Raw genomic sequence first — 20,746 nt, 5'->3', positions numbered from 1 at the left:
AAATTACCCTATTTGCACACCGAAGCTAAGTCAATACCTGCCGACGGATTGATCTTTTGACAATGTTCTTTTACATAGACACTATATATGTCCCGCTCTCTGATAAATGTTTCACCTGTAATGTCTCTTAGTCTTGCCGGTAATCTCGCCAGGGTCTTTGGTTCTGAATAGCTATTACGTTCACAAGAGGCAGAGTTCCTAGCTGAGTTCATCGCAGTGTTTGATCATATCAGAAGACCTTTCCCCCCTCTGGACAACTGAGTAAACAGAGGGGTCTTGGGCCTTTCGGGTTTTTGTTTCTTGCAGGGTTGCAAGCGGCTGAAAGAAGGAGCTGAGCGAGGATGTTTGGGGCGCGTTGCGTGCGCCTGGTTCTCCGCCGCTGTTCCTCTGCTCCCTGCCCCAAGCATGCGGCAACTCCCAAACTGCTCCGAGTTCGAGAAGCGCTGGAAGTCCGAGACCCAGCAGGGCAGGACATTAAAGTCCAGGTGGGTACGGCAAGCAAAATAGGACTTTGGTCATTTAAAGTTTATGATTTTTCTATTTCCTTCTGAGGAAACGAGTTCAGTGAAACGAGGTTTGTAGCCGGTGTACCGTTAAGGCTTTGTTCTATTTTAGGTTTTTCTAATTTTTTTCCCTTAAGCTTTTTGATTTTTAGTTGATTTCCACAAGATAATATTTATAGTCGATTGCTACTTGTTTCAGGGATTTTCAAGGTATTTCATTGGTCCTTCTTCGCTGGCTTGTCAGGAAGGCTGAAGAAATGTCTGATTCAAGCTTCTCTTTCTCTCCTCTGCTTCCAGGGTTGGGTCCGTTCCGTCCGCTCCCAGAAAGACGTTCTGTTTGTTCACATGAACGACGGCTCCTCGTTGGAGAGCCTGCAGGTGGTCGCTGACCCAGGATTGGGACCCAGGTTGGCAGAACTTGCTGAATTGGGGCCCACTTCCCATGCATGCAGCCAGTTGGCAACTGAGAATGGGCTGTGCCCACTTCAGGTTTTAAGTGGGGGTTTCGAGTTTTTTAGTGGGTGTCGTTCTAGAGTGAATATTTTGAATAATTTCTTTTAGGTAACTGACAGGTGGGAAATCAGAAGTCCTTGTTTATTTTTTTCTTTCTCTTCTATTTTTTATCCTTTTGGTTCTTTATTCCCCCCCCCCCCATTTTTTCCATTTTTACTTAAAACTTGAAGCAATAACAATATTTCAATTATAAAAAAGCTTGCAATTAATATAGACTCCCCTTCCCCTCCCCTGCATTTTATTACATTATTTTCCACTACATACAGTGGTACCTTGGGTTAAGTACTTAATTCGTTCCGGAGGTCCGTTCTTAACCTGAAACTGTTCTTAACCTGAAGCACCACTTTAGCTAATGGGGCCTCCTGCTGCTGTCACGCCGCCAGGGCACAATTTCTGTTCTCATCCTGAAGCAAAGTTCTTAACCCGAGGTACTATTTTTGGGTTAGCGGAGTCTGTAACCTGAAGCATATGTAACCTGAAGCGTATGTAACCCGAGGTACCACTGTATTCTGATTTCTCCCTATACCTTAGAGTTGCTGTATTTCAAAAAGTAAAAACCAGGACACTCCAAAAGTTGTTGAACTTTTTAATCTATCTATCTATCTATCTATCTATCATCTGTCTATCTATCTATCTATCTATCTATCTATCTATCTATCTATGGAATGCCCTCCCATCAGATGTCAAGGAAATAAACAACTATTCGACTTTTAGAAGACATCTGAAGGCAGCCCTGTTTAGGGAAGTTTTTAATGTCTGAAGTTTTATTCTGTTTTTAATGTTCTGTTGAAAGCCACCCAGATTGTACCTATTTATCTACTTACACTGGCGTGCTTTCAAACTGCTAGGTTGGCAGGAGCTGGGACAGAGCAACAGGAGCTCACCCCACTGCTGGGATATGAACTGCTGTCCTTCCAACCGGCAAGCCCAAGAGGTTGTGGTTTAGACCACAGTGCCACCCGTGTCCCCCCCTTAGCTAATTTATGCCACCTATATATCATTTTCATAAAAAAATTCCTTCAGTAACATGCAGTAAACTTTAAATCCTTTTTCCGTAGTTTTTCCTAGGTTCTTTAGATGTTTTCTTTTGTTTCTGCTTTTGTTTTTGCTTTTTTTTTACTTAGATTAGTTTCTCTTATTTTATCGTGTTATGAAAAAGCTTTAATAAAATCTCATTTATTTATATTTTAAAAGTATGCACGGTATGAAAATGGCCTGCGTGTCATAAATTCACATTATGAGCAATTGATTTCCTTCCCCCAGCGAGCTGACGTTTGGAAGTTCTGTCGAAGTCCAAGGGAAACTGATAAAAAGTCCTCATAAACGTCAAAATGTCGAGCTGGCTGCAGAGAACATTCGTGTGGTGGGCCCTTGCGATGTCCTGGTAAGTGCAACGTAATTTTTAAATTAAATTTTCTGTTTTACAATTGTAAGTATTCATTTTTACATCCTTAAGATACTAATGATTTCCCTTCTTCTCTTTCCATGGTTCATTTTACATATAAATCCCTGCATATTTTACAGAAACTGTAGAATTCAACATTCCGTTATTGCATCCATCGTAACTCATTTACACTGTTGAATTTATCTTCATGCTGTCAACGTTTTCAGCTGTACACAGTTATTTCCCACGTACTCAGTAAACGTTTTCTAATCTTCTCTAAACGTTTTTTCAATTTATTATGAATCATTTCCCAATACTCTTTTACAAGTCCACCACATATGAAATCTGCAGTAATAAGTGCAACTCTTCCCAACTGCAGGATATGCCTGGTTTATAAATTTATGCTTTTTCGTCATCGTAGAAAATTCAAGCTGTAACCTGATGCCTGTTTCCCTGGGAGTCAACCTCGTTAAACACAGCAGGACTTATTTTGGAGAGAATTTTTACAGGATTACAGCTGCTAAGCCATATTTTAAACTGTACAGGTCTTCTCTTTGGTTTTCTCAGGGTATATTATTTGAAATGGTTGTGGCTCAGGGGTACAGCGTCTGAGTGACCTCCCAGCCGGCTGGTCAGTATGCTGAAAGAGCTGATCAGAATAAATTCAAATTAAGGGTGAATAAACATGAGCTTATAAACATGATCACTGCAGATGGTCACTGCAGATGGTGACAGCAGCCACGAAATTAAAAGACACCTGCTTCTTCGGAGAAAAGCAGTGACAAACCTAGACAGCATCCTAAAAAGTAGAGACATCACCTTGCCAACAAAGGTCCGTATAGTAAAAGCTATGGTTTTCCCAGTAGTGATGTATGGAAGTGAGAGCTGGACCATAAAGAAGGCTGATCGCCGAAGAATTGATGCTTTTGAATTATGGTGCTGGAGGAGACTCTTGAGAGTCCCATGGACTGCAAGAAGATCAAACCTCTCTATTCTTAAGGAAATCAGCCCTGAATGCTCACTGGAAGGACAGATCCTGAAGCTGAGGCTGCAATACTTTGGCCACCTCATGAGAAGAGAAGACTCCCTGGAAAAGACCCTGATGTTGGGAAAGATTGAGGGCACAAGGAGAAGGGGATGACAGAGGACGAGATGGTGGGACAGTGTTCTGGAAGCTACCAGCATGAGTTTGACTAAACTGCGGGAGGCAGTGGAAGACAGGAGTACCTGGCATGCTCTGGTCCAGGGGGTCACAAAGAGTCGGACACAACTAAATGACTAAACAACAACAACAACAAACATGAGCTTATTGAGTTTTATGGCTCAGAAATTGTTTCTCCTTTTTTGGTGAATATTTCCTTTGCCTTCATTCATTTCAGAGATTTCTGTCCCGCCTTTCAAGACATAGTTTTCTTAAGGCAGCTCACAACAAACATAAAACTATTTTGAAATAGCAAACATCCATATCTAAACTATTCAAAACTAACACAACAGCACCAATGAGACCAGCAAACCAATACAGGAGTGACAGAATCATAATTTAAAAATAGATATTTTAAACAAGAGGATCATTAATTGAAAATCCAGTCCATCTTCTCTCCAAACTGGCCCTGAGTGTGATTGTTTCCTCTTACACCATGTTGATTGTTTTACTTCTTAGATGGGACCATCTCTGATAATGATTCTAGTCTCTAATAATGATTCTTACTCAGAAATAATGGATAATTATTGTTGGATCTTTAGATGAGGATTTACCGTATTTTTCGCTCTATAAGACGCACCAGACCATAAGACGCGCCAAGCTTCTTTTGGAGGAGGAAAACAAAAAAAAAAAAATTCTGAATCTCGGAAGCCAGAACAGCAAGAGGGATCGCTGCACAGTGAAAGCAGCAATCCCTCTTGCTGTTCTGGCTTCTGGGATAGCTGCTGCATTCGCTCCATAAGACGCACACACATTTCCCCTTACTTTTTAGGAGGGAAAAAGTGAGTCTTATAGAGCAAAAAATACGGTATATCAGTTACTGTAAGATGCTTTGCAAAGGGAGCTGTAGCTATGTAAGTAAATTCAATCAAATTTTTATGGCAGAATTCCCAGCTGCCTAGAAATAAATGTTTTTGGAAAGTTGAAGGTTGAGGTTCTTTTTTCCCCCTTTTCCTTGTTAATCACTCATTTTGCCCATCTGTCCATGCTGCCTTTTCTACTCGGGGACGCAAGTGAGTCGTAAAGTTGAGCTTACTCTGCCGTCTCTTCCTTGCTTTCCCCATCCAGGCATTCCCACTGAAGTACAAAACGCATCACCCACTGGATTACCTCAGGCAGTTCCCTCACGTCCGATGCAGAACCAATTCCTTGGGCGCTCTTCTGAGACTCCGCAGCGAAGCCACGGCTGCAGTTCACTCCTTTTTCAAGGTACCCCGTGTGGGATGTGATACATAGAGAGCAGTCAAGGACAACATTCCTTGTTTTCCTAGAGTGGACATGCAAAGGGATGTTTGGTCCAGCCAGTCGAAAACTTCCTGTTTCCTCCTGGCTGGGACGTACTTCTTGCATATGACTAGAGGTGGGTGTGACCTTACCTGCCCAGGTAACAAAAAGGCAAGGCACACAGTATACTTTTCGATGCTCTCTCTCTGACCTTCTCCATCGTTGGACCAGGAGCTTTTTAGCTAGAGATGCTCTGTTGGCTTTCAGGCCAGTGTTTCCCACTTGTCAGTGTTTATAAAAGGTAAAGGTACCCCTGACCATTAGGTCCAGTCGTGGCTGACTCTGGGGTTGCGGCGCTCATCTCGCTTTACTGGCCGAGGGAGCCGGCATACAGCTTCCGGGTCATGTGGCCAGCATGACTAAGCCGCTTCCGGCGAACCAGAGCAGCGCACGGAAATGCCATTTACCTTCCCGCCGGAGCGGTACCTATTTATCTACTTGCACTTTGACGTGCTTTCAAACTGCTAGGTTGGCAGGAGCAGGCACTGAGCAACGGGCACTCACCCCGTCGCAGGGATTCAAACCGCCGACCTTCTGATCGGTAAGCCCTAGGCTCAGTGGTTTAGACCACAGCACCACTCGCATCCCTCATCAGTGTTTATACTATATATTTTTTAGATTTGCCTTGAGAGAGTCTTCAAACCTTTTTTGTTGACCACCAGCATTACGCTTTCCATTTTTAAGTTCGGAATAGTGTTGTTGCTTTGGAAGACGATCATCAGGCATCCGCAAAACACGACCAGTACATTGAAGTTGATGTTGAAGAGTCATTGCTTCAACACTGGTGATCTTTGCTTCTTCCAGTACACTGGCATTAGTTCGCCTGTCTTCCCGAGTGATGTGTAAAAAATTTTGTAGGCAGTATGCAGTCTCTGACCACTGGGTGGCAGTATTTGTGTGTTTATTACTCCAGATGGATAAAAAAACTGATTTTTAAAATTTTTATTTATTTAGTTTTCAAAAGTCTGCATACTTTACCACCAACAATACCTTTTATTTATCCATTGACTTCCCATCCCCCTCTTCCATGGTGTTCTATGTTTATCCTTCAAATGCTGCATATTTTAACTTGCAACACTCCATATAAACACTCTAGATTATTAGCCTTAATGTTTTTCTACTGTCGCTCGTATTGTTTTCATGCGGTTATAATAGTTCTTTAGATATTCTGCACACGGTTTCCAATCCTCAAAGAATGTTATCGTTCTTTTTGGTCTGGTTAGCTTTGCCAGTTCCACAAACTCCCGTCATTTTAATAATTTTAATTCTTCCTTCCTCCCCTTTCCATTTCTGTTCGTTCTTGCTGCTGCCATTGCATGCATACATGAATTAACCAACTTTTTTGGTATATCCGGAAGAAACAGATTTTATTTGCAAGTGATTCCTGCAATGCCTTCTGCTCCTAGTTTTCAGTCTTCCTGCAGATTGCTTTATCCTTTTCGTAAACCACTTTGAGGTTTTGTTTTTGTATTTTGTATTTTTTTTTTTTTTACAATCAAGCAGTGTATAAATTTTACGAGATAAACAGGCTTGCTAATTTAGACATAGCATGAGTCTGACCAAGCTGCGGGGGGCAGTGGAGGACAGGAGTGCCTGGCGTTCTCTGGTCCATGGGGTCACGAAGAGTCGGACACGACTAAACGACTAAACAACAACAACAACAAATTTAGACATATGCAAATGAAAAGTTTGAATCCATTGCTGTAAAGCAGTATGTCTTGCCATAAGGGGGAGGCACCAAGCATAACCCCCCAAAAAAAGGATTCAGATGTGATAGAGGTAAAAAGAAACTGGATGCCTTACAAATACAGTTCACCAGGTACTGCCTTGGGGAAGGGCTGTCATTCAGTGGGGGAGCATCTACATTGCATGCAGAAAGTCCCAGCTTCAAGGGATGTGGGTGGCGCTGTGGTCTAAACCACTGAGCCTCTTGGATTTGCTGATCGGAAGGTCGCCGGTTCGAATCCCTTCGACAGGGTGAGCTCCCGTTGCTCTGTCCCAGCTCCTGCCAACCTAGCAGTTCGAAAGCACACCAGTGCAAGTAGATAAAGAGGTACTGCTGCGGCGGGAAAGTGAACGCCGTTTCCGTGAGCTCTGTTTTCCGTCACGGTGTCCTGTTGTGCCAGAAGCGCTTTAGTCCTGCTGGCCACATGACCCACAAAGCTGTCTCTGGACAAACGCCGGCTCCCTCGGCCTGAAAAAGATGAGCACCGCAACCCCATAGTCACCTTTGACGACTTCACCGTCCAGGGGTCCTTTACCTTTTAACCTTTACCCAGGTTCAGTCCCTGGCATCTCCAGGTAGGCCTGTGAAAGTCTCCCTGCCTGAAACCCTATAGATTCACTACCAGTCAGTGTAGACAGTACAGTGGTACCTCGGGTTACATATGCTTCAGGTTACAAACTCTTCAGGTTACAGACTCCACTAACCCAGAAATAGTACCTCAGGTTAAGAACTTTGCTTCAGAATGAGAACAGAAATCGTGCTCTGGCGGCGCGGCGGCAGCAGGAGGCCCCATTAGCTAAAGTGGTACCTCAGGTTAAGAACAGTTTCAGGTTAAGAACGGACCTCTGGAACAAATTAAGTTCTTAACCCGAGGTACCACTGTATTAAGGTGTCGTGGGCTTTGAAGACGCTCAAACTCAGGACAAAAGGGAGAAACATGTTAAGAGGAAACCACACTTGGCAAACCCTCACCGTGATCAACTCCCGCCTGGAAACCAACGTCCCCACTGTGGAAGGACATGCGGATCCAGAATTGGCCTCCACAGTCACTTGCGGACTCACTGCTAAGATCGTGTTCATGGAAGACAATCTTACTTGGCTATGAGTGATCGCCTAAGAAGAAGGAGGAATAATGGCCTTGACTCTATAAGGTTTTGCCAGGCCTCCTAGAGATCTCTCTGCAGGCAGATTCTGTGCCTGCGTAGGGAAGTATCCTTGAATTGTAGAGTTGGAATCGATACACACACAAAATGTTTTTTCTTTATGCTAAATTTCTCCACGTTGTTGAGGTTGGGGGTTGGTAATCAAAGCATTCAAAATGTCTCCAGGGCAAAATTTTTTTAAAAAAAATCAACTAACCCTAACCCAACTAAAGGATCATGGCAAAAAAAATTGATGGACTATGCAGTACTGGCAAAACTGACACATAAGCTACGGGACAAGGATAACTGTGACTTTAAGGATGAATGGGAACCCTTTACAAAGTATATGAAGACGCAACAAAGCGAACTGGACTCCTTGGCAGGTTTTGAATAAACATTCACAAACTTTTTATTGATAATAATCAGCTAAATAGTTTGAGGATCTATACAACTTTGTAACATGCAGAAAACAGCATTTTTAGAGAAATCAAAGACTGGAACTGAGGGAAGTCGGGGTGGGGTGGGGTGGTGTTTTGTGTGGGAGGGGGGAGGGAGGAAAAATGGGGGGATGAAACAAGGATGATACGTTTTTGGATAATATGTCTTGTTATAATTTTGAATAAAAAAACAAAGTTAACTTTTAAAAATCAAAGCCAAATGCAGATTGGAGGGGGTGGGGCTGATTTGCAAGGAGTGACCAGAGAGAGGCATGTTTGCATTTCTTTGTAAGACCCAGGGGAGACATAGAAGTGGACTTCCTCTGGGAAGTTATTCCAGAGTCCTGGCAAAGCTGCATTTAAAATCCAGCCTCTCTCCACTGATGGGCCCATCTCCCTTGGCACAAAAAAAAAGCCCTGCTGGATCAGACCAAGGCTCCAACTCGTCCTGCATCCTGTTTTTAATAATAGCCAGCAGGATGATTCTGGGAAGTCTGGGGCGTTTGGCTACAAATCATGGTGGCTTAATCGAGCCTCCAGCTTTAATGGCAGTCTACCTCTGAATTGCTGTCTACTGATGATAAACAATAGGGGAGAATGTAAGAAGGGTCATGATGGATTAGACCAAAGACCTCCCTAGTCTCACATCCTGTTGGCTGCTTATTTCCCAAGCACCCTGTTTGAAAGTGGTTAAAACAAAATAAAAAAATTCCTTCCAGTAGCACCTTAAAGACCAACTAAGTTAGTTCTTGGTATGAGCTTTCGTGTGCATGCACACTTCTTCAGATACCTGAGGTTGATGGACTTCCATTTCATGCGGCTCAGTGTGGTGCCTTCCATAGTTCCAGTTACAGATAGGTTGCCGTGTGAAAGTGGTTAGTTTGCAAGTGCACGTTTGGATAATCTGAGCCTGCATGTTTCTCCGCCCTCTTTAAATTACATTTCTCTTCCACCCTACCTCCAAGGAGCTGAAGGGGACGTATGTACATGGTTCTTTGCCCCTCCTCATTTAATCCCCACCGCAACCCTGAGAGGTAGGTGTAATGAATGTATGGGGTTGCTCGTGCGTAAGTTGCCACCACGCCTGGCTAGGTAGCCTGGTTAAACCTTTCCTGACTGGACAGTCCTTCACTTCGTGGCTGTTCAGTCGCTAGCAGAATCCGTCAGTGGGCGTTTCTTAAACTTCTTCCAGCACAAAAGCTCTTTGACGCCAAGTCTACGCCTACTTTCCCTGCGCGGAAGTCTTCTGCGCAGGGTGGGTGTGGGCAGAGGAGGACCTGTGTTCTCCCCGCTGGTCTCCAGTGAAGAGTCCTGGAGACCCCTCTCCGATTCCCCCAACCACCCCCCCCCCTTATCCCTGGTGTTACGCTGATTTCCTTCCCCAGCCGATGAGTTCCCTCTCTCCCTGCTTGGCCCTTCTCCGGCATCGCTTGGGAGCCCTGCCTCCACTTCTGGCTCCGATGTCAGTTCCCTGACAGTAGGTTAGCCTGAGAGTGAGAGGCTGCCCCACGTTTACCCAGTAAGCTTTGTGGGTGAGTGGGGATCTGAACTCGGGTCCCAATCCTCTAATATGCCACGCTCAGTCTTATATCTGGGCAGACATTCAAGTCGTCCATCAGTAACTTGTAACTTTTCCCCCTTCTCAAATCACTTTTTATTTTTAGGATAACGGATATTTGCATGTTCACACGCCGATAATTACTTCAAACGACTGTGAAGGAGCCGGGGAAATCTTTCAAGTAGAGGTAAGGCCCTTGATAATTCAGCAATAAATAAGCCAGAATCAGGGAGTTGGAAGGGACCCCGAGGGTCATCTAGTCCAACCCCCTGCAACTAAAGCATCCCTGACAGATGGCCACCCAACCTCTTTGGGGACCGACTTTTTCTTCTTGGTTTCTTTTTTTGCCTGAGGAGCCACATTCTCTCTTGGTACAGGATCCCCAAACCCCATCTGACTTGTTACACGTGCAGAAGATTTCCTCATCTTTTGTTTAATCTTTGTGCAAATAATAATAATAATAAATTCTTTATATCCCACCCTCCCCAGCCAAAGCTAGGCTCAGAGCAGCCGGCAACAGTAAAAATAACAGTTTACATAAAATCACAGTCAGTGAATTAAAATACATTCTAAAATCAATTCATTCTAAAATCAATTCAGAGTCAAATTAATGGCAACCATTGGGCTAGAGATTCTATGAGGGATTACAGAAGGAGGGGGTCAGACTGCCTTGGCCAAAAGCCTGGTGGAACAGCTCTGTCGTGCAGGCCCTGCAGAAAGATATCAAGTCCCACAGAGCCCTAGTCTCTTGTGACAGAGCGTTCCACCAAATTGGGGCCATGGCCGAAAAAGCCCTGGCTCTGGTTGAGGCCAGCCTAACCTCCCTGTGGCCCGGGACCTCCAATATGTTTTTATTTGAAGACGGTAAGGTCCTCCATCGGACATACCAGGAGAGGCGGTCCCGTAAGTAGCCTCTGTGTATGTGTGATTCCCACCAGCAATAGTGTCACACGACAAACTGGTTTTGAAACCTAGGGAAGCATCAACACAGTTTGAAGAGCATCACGGTGTGACACATCGCACTGAACGTCTCCTCCAAAATCCCTCCAGAGGCACCTTCGCAAGTATCCCGTGGGGTGAGCAAAGGGGGCATTGATCCGTGCCTCTGTGTCCCTTTTGCAGGAGGGGGAGCGAAATTCCCGCAAATAATAAAGCTTAAGGTAAAGGGACCCCTGACCATTAGGTCCAGTCATGACCGACTCTGGGGTTGCGGCACTCATCTCGCTTTATTGGCCGAGGGAGCAGGCGTACAGCTTCCGAGTCATGTGGCCAGCATGACTAAGCCGCTTCTGGCGAGTAGCACACGGAAACGCCGTTTACCTTCCGGCTGGAGCTGTACCTATTTATCTACTTGCACTTTGATGTGCTTTCGAACTGCTAGGTTGGCAGGAGGAGGGACCGAGTAACGGGAGCTCACCCCGTCGCGGGGATTCGAACCGCCGACCTTCTGATCGGCAAGTCCTAGGCTCTGTGGTTTAACCCACAGCGTCACCCGCGTCCCCTCAATAATAAAGCTTAGTAGCAAATGAAACCTTTTTTTTTTTGCCCTAAAACCAAATGCCTCCTTTGAGCTTTAAGGAGAGAACCGGGAAGGCGGGCATCAAAGGGAATCATTGTTCTATCACTTAGAGGAAAGCACAAAACAGGTATTGACTCGGGATTGTTCTTTATGCCTGGAGATAGTCTCCAAAGCCTTCTCCTGCTCCAAGCTCTTCTGTTGTGTATTGACAGCGCTTTCACCCCAAGAAGCAGAGAGGATTTACTAAAGCCATCTGCCATCCATTCCCCTTCAAGTAATAATAATGGAGAGGATGTGAAAAGTAACAGGTATTTTGTGGGTAGCATTAGGTGTTTAAAGCTTATATTGGAACAGAACTTGATCAAACTGTTCTCAAAATTGGGGGTGGGGGAAATCAGACCCAGGAGTCAAATTCTCTCTGTCTGGCCCTCTGAACCAACAAATTTAAACTAGCACAGGGAGAAGTTGTGGCTCCCCTTTATCAAGTGTGACGCGGCAGCTAAAAAAGCCAATGCAATTCTGGGCTGCATCAATAGGAGTATAGCATCTAGATCAAGGGAAGTAATAGTGCCACTGTATTCTGCTCTGGTCAGACCTCACCTGGAGTACTGTGTCCAGTTCTGGCCACCACAGTTCAAGAAGGACACTGACAAACTGGAACGTGTCCAGAGGAGGGCAACCAAAATGGTCAAAGGCCTGGAAAAGATGCCTTATGAGGAACGGCTAAGGGAGCTGGGCATGTTTAGCCTGGAGAAGAGGAGGTTAAGGGGTGATATGATAGCCATGTTCAAATATATAAAAGGATGTCACATAGAGGAGGGAGAAAGGTTGTTTTCTGCTGCTCCAGAGAAGCGGACACGGAGCAATGGCTCCAAACTACAAGAAAGAAGATTCCACCTAAACATTAGGAAGAACTTCCTGACAGTAAGAGCTGTTTGACAGTGGAATTTGCTGCCAAGGAGTGTGGTGGAGTCTCCTTCTTTGGAGGTCTTGAAGCAGAGGCTTGACAACCATATGTCAGGAGTGCTCTGATGGTGTTTCCTGCTTGGCAGGGGGTTGGACTCGATGGCCCTTGTGGTCTCTTCCAACTCTATGATTCTATGAAATGTACAACACAATACCATGACCTATCCTTTCCCCAACAGCATATGAATCAATATGGCTAATCTGACCCTACAGCCTCTCCAAATCTCACACATGCAAACTAACCATAAGGCAGCCAACCAGGCTCTGAACCCTCCAAATTCTAGCAAAGCGAATAAAAAGGAATAGATATGTAAATAAAGGACCTACCCAAATGACGCCAACACAGAAACCCTGCACAAAAACTGTGCAACAGAATGAAAAATCATAATCTCTCCCCTCTTTCCCCCCAGCCGCACAACGTCTGTGACAATAGTGTCTTATACTGAATGTAAATGAACTGTAAAAGTCTCTCTAAATTGAACATGGAGACGCTGTACAGTGTTACCTCGGGTTAAGAACTTAATTCATCCTGGAGGTCCGTTCTTAACCTGAAACTGTTTTTAACCTGAGGTACTATTTCTGGGTTAGCGGAGTCTGTAACCTGAAGCGTCTGTAACCTGAAGTACCACTGTAGTTTGTCTACCTTTGGTCCATGCTCTCACCTGTGGCTCCTAGAAGCTGTTAGCGTGTGACAGCGGCCACACTCCAGGAACGGCTTCGACTGGCCAGCTAAACCAGGTGAGGGTAGCCGATGGGTCTCAAAGGCTCGTGAGTTAGGGAATTCCCCTGTGGACAAAGGCGGGCTCTGGCAGACTGAGCAGATGAGACCGCTTCAGGATGAGAACAGAAATCAAGCGGCAGCAGCGTGAGGCCCCATTAAGTAAAGTGGTACCTCAGGTTAAGAACAGTTTCAGGTTAAGAACGGACCTCCGGAACGAATTAAGTTCTTAACCCGAGGTACCACTGTACCCCTCATGTCCCCCACCAAAGGTACTACCCTCCCGTAAGAACACTCCCCCCCCCCCGGCAGCTGTACAAATATTAAATTTACACTTCTTGTTTCACCCACATTGGCTTTTGGCTCCATTCCCCATCGGAATGTGGCCCTCAGAAGGTTGTACGGAATGGAGTGTGGCCCTTGGGTTACAAAAAAGGAGTTTTTAGTGTCCGCTGTAGGACACTACATTTTATCTCTCATCAAACATGGAGCCAGCCCTTTAGAAAGAGCTCTGATTTTTCTGTGGCTTTCTCTTGCCGTTGGTGTATTTCTGTCCCCCCTTATCTGCTACAAATATCTCGCCTCATGGAGGCGGGGGCGGAGAAGGGGAAATATTAGGGGGAGACCCATTTGGCTTTCCTATTTCTCTGGGTGTCTCAGGTGACTGAGGGATGCGGTTGAATGGAAAGTTTTGTTAGTTTCTACAAACGGAGAGTGAAATCTTCATTTTCCTTTCCACAGCATAGCAGGCATGTTATTGTCTTGTTCCTTTTGAGGCAAGGCGTTTGAAAAAGAAACCCAAAGAATCCTTCAATATTTCATCTTTTCGCCTTTTGTTTCCTCTCCGCTGCCTTTTGCGAGTGCCCGAAAGCTTTCTTCAATCTTCACCGGTGGCCGTTGCAAGGAAACAAAAAGCCCCTTCTTGAAAACGTTGCTCTTTGTTTTAATTTTTATGACAGATGTTTTCATCCTCACGCGAAACCTTCCTTCCATGTCTGTGAACAGCACCTGTGGCTCTTCAAAGAGAGGGTTTTCTTTCTTTCTTTCATCAGTTACTTCCAAGGGAACTCTCCCAACCCCCCCCCAGCAGAACTGTGCATTTAAACTCTCCCGAATATAAATGTTCTTCTGGTGCTTAGCGTGAGAGCTGTTCAAAAGGAAGTTTGAGGAGTGTGTCTGTGCAGGACAACAATGTGTGACACGGTTGTAGTTTTCCTTTAAGCTGTTCTAGTGTAACTCGCAAAACTGAGTCTCGATAAAGGATAATAGTGTTTCCCCGGCTCACAGTTGTTTTTAGGCACGATGCAGAACTTGCATTTATTCATCAGGAAATGTGGGCAATGCATGTCTGGATGTACATGTCACCGTTAAACAATCTTTTTATCCTTCAAAGACCTCAGCAGAAAATACTAGGGCTGGGCAATACATCAATATGTTGTCCAAAACTGGTTTGAAGTTCATTCTGTGATATCGACTTCATAGCTTTTGACCTGGCAATATATCGTGAATCATGATTTGTATTTTAGGGCTGGGCGATGTAGCTTCCAAAACCAGCTTCAAGTCCATATCATGATAATTGGTTTCATAATTTTTGACCTAGCAATATATTTCAAATCATGATGTGTGTGCTATGCAAGAATCACATTATGGGGGAACTGAAGCTACCCAGTGCTTCTACATAACCCCATTCTTATTTCAGTCATTGTGATATATCAGTACAGTCGTACCTTGGTTCTCGAACGGAATCAGTTCTGGAAGTCCATTCGACTTCCAAAAACGTTCGAAAACCAAGACGCGGCTTCTGATTGGCTGCAGGAGCTTCCTGCAGCCAATCGGAAGCCACGTCGGACTTTCGGGTTCCAAAGAATGTTCACAAACCAGAACTCACTTCCAGGTTTGCGGCGTCCGGGAGCCAAAACGTTCGAGTCGCAAGGCATTTGACAACCAAGGTACGACTGTATATCGTGATATATCACGAAGTTGGAAACCAGACATCACCCACCCCAAATGTATTATCTTCTCAGCAACCTTGTGGAGTTGGTTCGGCTGACAGGTTCCACATCAACCGGGGAGCGTAAGAGCTGAGGGGTGATTTGAACCCACATCTGCATTCTAACCACTACACCGCAGTGGCTCTCCTGTGTATGTTTCGCACTGGGAAGTCGCAACTGGTGCAAGTCTCTCCGCCGCGAAGTGCCCACGTGTGTGACCATTCAGACGTTCAGCCAAACTATGGTTGGTGCCAACCACAGTTGAAATGGAAACCGTGGTTTGGGGCTTCTGCATATACCAACATGCTGTAGTTTACGGCTGCTTGCCGCCTCCTGTTTTCCATCTGATCTGTATACTCACTTCTGTTGCGCTGTAGCCTCTAAAGGAGGCTAGCAATGGTTGATTTACTGCGGGTATCACACCAAGCCTTTGTTTGAACAAACCATGGTTTCTAGACATTGCAGCGAAGCAGCTCCATTAGGGAGGGACTGTAGCTCCGTCATTACAGCACATGCTTTGTGTCAGACAGGACACGTGTGCGGAAGGTGGATGTGATTTGGCGAAAACTGCCTCGCAGGCCAGATTTGAACCCTGGGCACGCAGTTTGGACCGTGGGCTTTTGAGGTAACTGAAGGTTCCCTACCCCTGAGCTAACCAACAGTTTCCCTTTGTTTTGTTTTACCTCTTGCAGTCTGCAAATGAAGAGAGAGAACCTGGAGAAAACCCCCATTTCTTTGACGTCCCTGCATTTCTGACGGTCTCCGGCCAACTCCACTTGGAAGTGATGGCTGGGTATGGATCTTGCTGGTTTTTGTTTTTTTGTTTTTGCAGGTGGGAGATTTAAGGCTGACTCTGTGGGTGTCTGTGGGTGTGTTTTGGGCCCTGCGGTGGTTGTAAGGCATTGACACAACGGAAATATCCATGGGGTGGAACTTGTAAATGGCACTGGAAGCCCAGTCGTGAGTGAAATCCTATTGGAGGGACAAGCGTGAGCCCAAATATATATATATATATATTTCTTTCTTATATATTACATTTACGCCCTACCTTTCTTCCAAAGACCTCAAGGTGGCACCCATACTTCTCCCCATGTTGTCCATGCAACAAATTGAGGAGAAGTAGGCTTGGCTGAGAGAGGGAACGACCTAAGGTCACTTAGTGGCTGGGTGGGGATTCGAACCCTTGTCTCCCAGGTCCTAGCCTGGTTCTCTAACCACCACACTGCCTCTCCCTGGTGTGTCTGGTTAACTTGAGCCTGGAGTAGGCAGGGGAACAGAGAAGCCAGGCAAGGGAGAGTCACGTGGTCTCAGTTTGAAAGCGTGCCAGCTTCAGCTGGTGTATCGCAGAATCATAGAGTTGGAAGGGACCCAGGGGTCTGTCGACATGCAGAGGGGCCGGGAGGCCAGCTGGCAAGCCCAGCTCAGACATCTCCTTCCACTGGCCCGTGCTCCGACATAAATCAGCGACCTGAACTTCAAAAGCCAGGGCACGCAATTAGCAGAGGGTGGTTCGCACACAGTAGGCGTGAGGTGTAAGTCATGCTGCAGCTACAGAGTTATTAAACATATCGTATTTTTCACTCCATAAGACGCATCTAGTTTTTAGAGGGGGAATGCAAGAAAAAAAATATTTTTAAAGGGAGCGCTGAGCAGAGCCTGTATGCATCCCAGCTCAGCGCTCCCTTTCACGAGCCGCGTGGAGCGTGTGTGCGGCGCTTGCAGGCTTTTCTCCCTCCTCGCGATTTGTGAAAGGGAATGTGGCACTTGGGGGCTTTTCTGGGAGGTGGGGGAAGGGATTGGGGCTGCCCTCTGTCCCTTCCCCCACCTCCCACAAAAGCCAGCAAGAGCCGTGCGCTCTTTAAAGGGTGCGCGGCTCTTGGGGGCTTTTCCCCGAGGAGGGAGAAGGGACTGACTGGCCTCCTCGGGGGAAAAGCTCGCAAGAGCCGCACGGAGCGTGTGTGAGGCTCTTGGGGGCTTTTCCTGCCTGTATTCACTCCATAAGACACACACACCTTTCCCTTTACTTTTTAGGAGGGAAAAAGTGCCTCTTATGGAGCGAAAAATACTGTAAATCAGAACAAAGAAACATGTCGTCTCTCTCTCATGTCGTCTCGGAGAGAACAGCAAAAGCAAAAGCTATACACAAATGGAAGTTCCCAGCAAGCTGTGCTGGAATGTAAACAGACATGTGACACGCAACAATTCCACATGCCTTAAGGTGGAATGGAAATGTCAACAGAGTCATCTAGTCCAACCCCCTGAAATGCAGGAATTCTGCCCACAGCTGTCCCTGAGTGGGCTCGAACCACCGACCTTCAGGTTAACCGCCAGGCGCACTGACCCATTGCACCACCTCCAGGTCCAACGACACCCTTTTCTGGGCCACTGTAGCTTGGGTAATCTCACGTTTAGACTACTGCCGTATACTTTGTGTGGGGCTTCCCTTGTTGTTGGTCCAGAGGCTGCAGCTATTGCAGGATGCCTGTTAGCCACTGACCCTGTTTTTAAGGTCTTGTTACAGTTCGGGGGGGGGGAGGGGTTATTGGGTTGGTTTTGCTTTTATTCTGATTGTGCATTATAGAGGGTGGTATACAAGTTTAATAAATAAATGAATAAATAATAAAATAAAATTATAAAGTTCTAAACTGCTCTGGATCCAGACCTGAAAGATAATAATATAATAATAATTTATTAGTTATATCCTGCCCATCTGGCTGGGCTTCCCCAGCCACTCTGGGCGGCTCCCAACAAATATTAAAATACAGTAATGCATCAAACATTAAAAGCTTCCCTAAACAGGGCTGCCTTCAGATGTCTTCTAAAAGTCTGGTAGTTGTTGTTCTCTTTAACATCTGGTGGGAGGGCGTTCTACAGGGCGGGTGCCACTACCGAGAAGGCCCTCTGCCTGGTTCCCTGTAACTTGGCTTCTCGCAGTAAGGCCCTCGGCACTGGACCTCAGCGTCTGGGTAGAACAAGGGGGATGGAGACCCTCCTTCAGGTCTGCTGGACCGAGGCCATTTAGGGCTTTAAAGGTCAGCACCAACACTTTGAATTGTGCTCGGAAATGTACTGGGAGCCAGTGTAGGTCTTTCAAGACCGGTGTTATGCGGTCTCGGCGGCCGCTCCCAGTCACCAGACCGGCTGCCGCGTTCTGGATTAGTTGCAGTTTCCGGGTCACCTTCAAAGGTAGCCCCACATAGAGTGCATTGCAGTACTCCAAGCGAGAGATAACCAGAGCATGCACCACTCCGGTCCGCAGGCAAGTAGGGTCTCATCCTGCATACCAGATGGAGCTGGTAGACAGCTGCCCTGGACACAGAATTGATCTGCGCCTCCGTGGACAGCTGTGAGTCCAAAATGACTCCCAGGCTGCACACCTGGTCCTTCAGGGGCACAGTTGCCCCATTCAGAACCAGGTAGTCCTCCACACCTGCCCGCCTCTTGTCCCCCAAAAACAGTACTTCTCTAAAGACCGGACTTTCTGCCCATAGTGCAGTAAGGGCATTAAGATCAGACTAACAAGCACAGTATTAGCTTGTTGTAATGAGTATATTGTAGAATATACTGCCTGCTGAAATATGAGTTGCCCCCATCTGTATTGGTATTCCGCTGGGCTTTGAAGATGCGTCCTTGATCTGTCAACCTGAGCCAGCCCATGACCACACCACGTGACACCAGGTGTGGGGCAGGCAAAGACTCTGAGCAGGGATTGTGATCCGAGTCTGACACCATTAAATTTGACACCAAAATTTGGAGCTGCCTGATATAAGTGGCACTTGAATTCAGCCCCGATCAGCTGATTGGTGGTGATCATGGGGTCCCTGCCATGGGAGCATATTCACCCAGTGCTTTACCAGTTGCACTGGCTCCCAGTGGCGTATAGGGTCAGGTTCAAGGTGCTGGTCTTGACCTTTAAAGCCCTTTGTGGCTTAGGACCCTCGTATTTACGGGACCGCCTCTCCTGGTATGCCCCTCAGAGGACCTTAAGGTCCATGAATAACCATAGGTCCCGGGCCCTAAGGAACTCATACTATCCTCCACCAGGGCCAGGGCCTTTTCAGTGATGGCTCCAACCTGGTGGAATGCTCTGTCCCATGAGACTAGGGCCCTTCAGGATTTAACCTCCTTCCGTCGGGCCTGTAAAACAGCTATTCCACCTGGCCTTTAATTTGTATTCAGCCTGATCTCTCCCCCCCCCTCTCTTCCCTCCCTCTCCCCTTTTATGAAGATCACCTGCTCAGACGCCTCAGCTAATTCTCCCCTGGCCTCCTCGCTGGCCCAAGTAGGTCCAATTCAGCCAACTAGCCCTGGGGATTATTTAATTGATTTTGATTTTTGAATTTTATTGTTATTCTTTTTTTTTATACTGTCTTTTATGCTGCTTTTATAATTAAGTGTTTTAAAGTGTTTTAAATTTGTTGTTAGCCGCCCTGAGCCCGGTTTTTGAACCGGGAAGGGCAAGGTATAAAGAAAAATTTATTATTATTATTGTTGTTGTTGTTGTTGTTGTTTCAGTTCCTCCAAACCCACCTGTCAAATTAGCACATCCGGGATGTGGGGGATCTGACCCCTTGTTTTAGGATTTCCCATAATAACAATAATAATTTTATTATTATTATTATTATTGATCCTCCTTGATCCGTGCCCATCTTGGCTGATTAGGGGAGTGTCCAGATGTTGCGCGGACCCCCCTGGTTGAAATTATCAATTTGTCCCTTGACACGGGGACATTCCCAGGGGAACTGAAGGAAGCAGTGGTGTGTCCACTCTTAAAGAAAACTTCATTAGATCCCTTAGACCTATCCAATTACTGCCCAGTTTCAAATCTTCCATACCTGGGTAAGGTAATTGAGAGAGCGGTTGCTGAACAGCTTGGTAGGTTTCTGGAGGAAACATCGGCATTAGATCCATTTCAGTCCGGTTTCCGTCCTGGTTTTGGGACGGAGACGGTTCTGGTTGCCCTAACAGATGATCTCCGTAGACACCTGGATCGAGGCGGGTCAGGACTGCTGATCCTTTTAGATTTGTCAGCAGCCTTTGACATGGTCGATCATGATCTTCTGGACCACCGCCTCGCAGACGTGGGGATACAGGGCATAGCCCGTAACTGGCTGTGCTCTTTTATCTCTGGTCGGGGACAGAGGGTGGCACTAGGGAGGGAAATGTCATCGCGCCACTCCTTGGTGTGTGGAGTGCCGCAGGGTGCAATTCTCTCCCCGATGCTTTTTAACATCTTTATGCGCCCCCTTGCCCAGATTATCCGGAGCTTTGGGCTGGGCTGTCACCAATATGCTGATGACACTCAGCTCTATCTGCTGATGGATGGCCACACCGACTCGGCCCCGAACACACTGACCAGATGCTTGGAAGCTGTGGCTGGATGGTTTCGTGGGAGCCGATTGAAACTAAATCCTTCGAAGACAGAGGTCCTATGGCTAGGTCGGGATGGCATGGGGATGAGGGACCAACTCCCTTCTCTTGCGGGGGCCCAATTAGTGCCATTGCCTTCCATTAAGAGTTTGGGTGTAATCCTTGATGCCTCCCTTTCCATGGAGGCGCAAGTTACAGCAACAGCCAAGGCGACATTTTTCCACCTTCGCCGCATCAAGCAGTTGGTCCCTTACCTTTCCCGCCCTGACTTGGCCACAGTGATTCATGCGACGGTCATCTCCAGGCTTGACTACTGTAATTCGCTCTACGTGGGGCTGCCCTTGAAGCTGTCCCAGAAACTCCAGCGGGTGCAGAATGCTGCAGCGAGGCTCCTCCCGGGGTCCCTGCCATGGGAGCATATTCACCCAGTGCTT

General features: G+C 46.4%; 1 protein-coding gene across 1 annotated transcript in view; it reads left to right on the top strand.

Moving 5' to 3' along the window:
* NARS2 (asparaginyl-tRNA synthetase 2, mitochondrial) overlaps positions 1 to 20,746 on the top strand; it is a 44,964-nt gene that overhangs the window by 8,831 nt on the left and 15,387 nt on the right. Inside the window, exons 2-7 of the mRNA XM_079973902.1 lie at positions 307 to 485; positions 801 to 910; positions 2,280 to 2,400; positions 4,670 to 4,810; positions 9,855 to 9,935; positions 15,635 to 15,735. Coding sequence (XP_079830028.1) covers positions 342 to 485; positions 801 to 910; positions 2,280 to 2,400; positions 4,670 to 4,810; positions 9,855 to 9,935; positions 15,635 to 15,735 — 698 coding nt within the window. The 5' untranslated portion in view covers positions 307 to 341. The remainder of the gene's footprint in view (positions 1 to 306; positions 486 to 800; positions 911 to 2,279; positions 2,401 to 4,669; positions 4,811 to 9,854; positions 9,936 to 15,634; positions 15,736 to 20,746) is intronic.

Source organism: Podarcis cretensis (assembly GCF_951804945.1).
Source record: "Podarcis cretensis genome assembly, chromosome: 4".
Taxonomy (NCBI): domain Eukaryota; kingdom Metazoa; phylum Chordata; class Lepidosauria; order Squamata; family Lacertidae; genus Podarcis; species Podarcis cretensis.
This window is presented reverse-complemented; position numbering and strand designations above follow the sequence as displayed.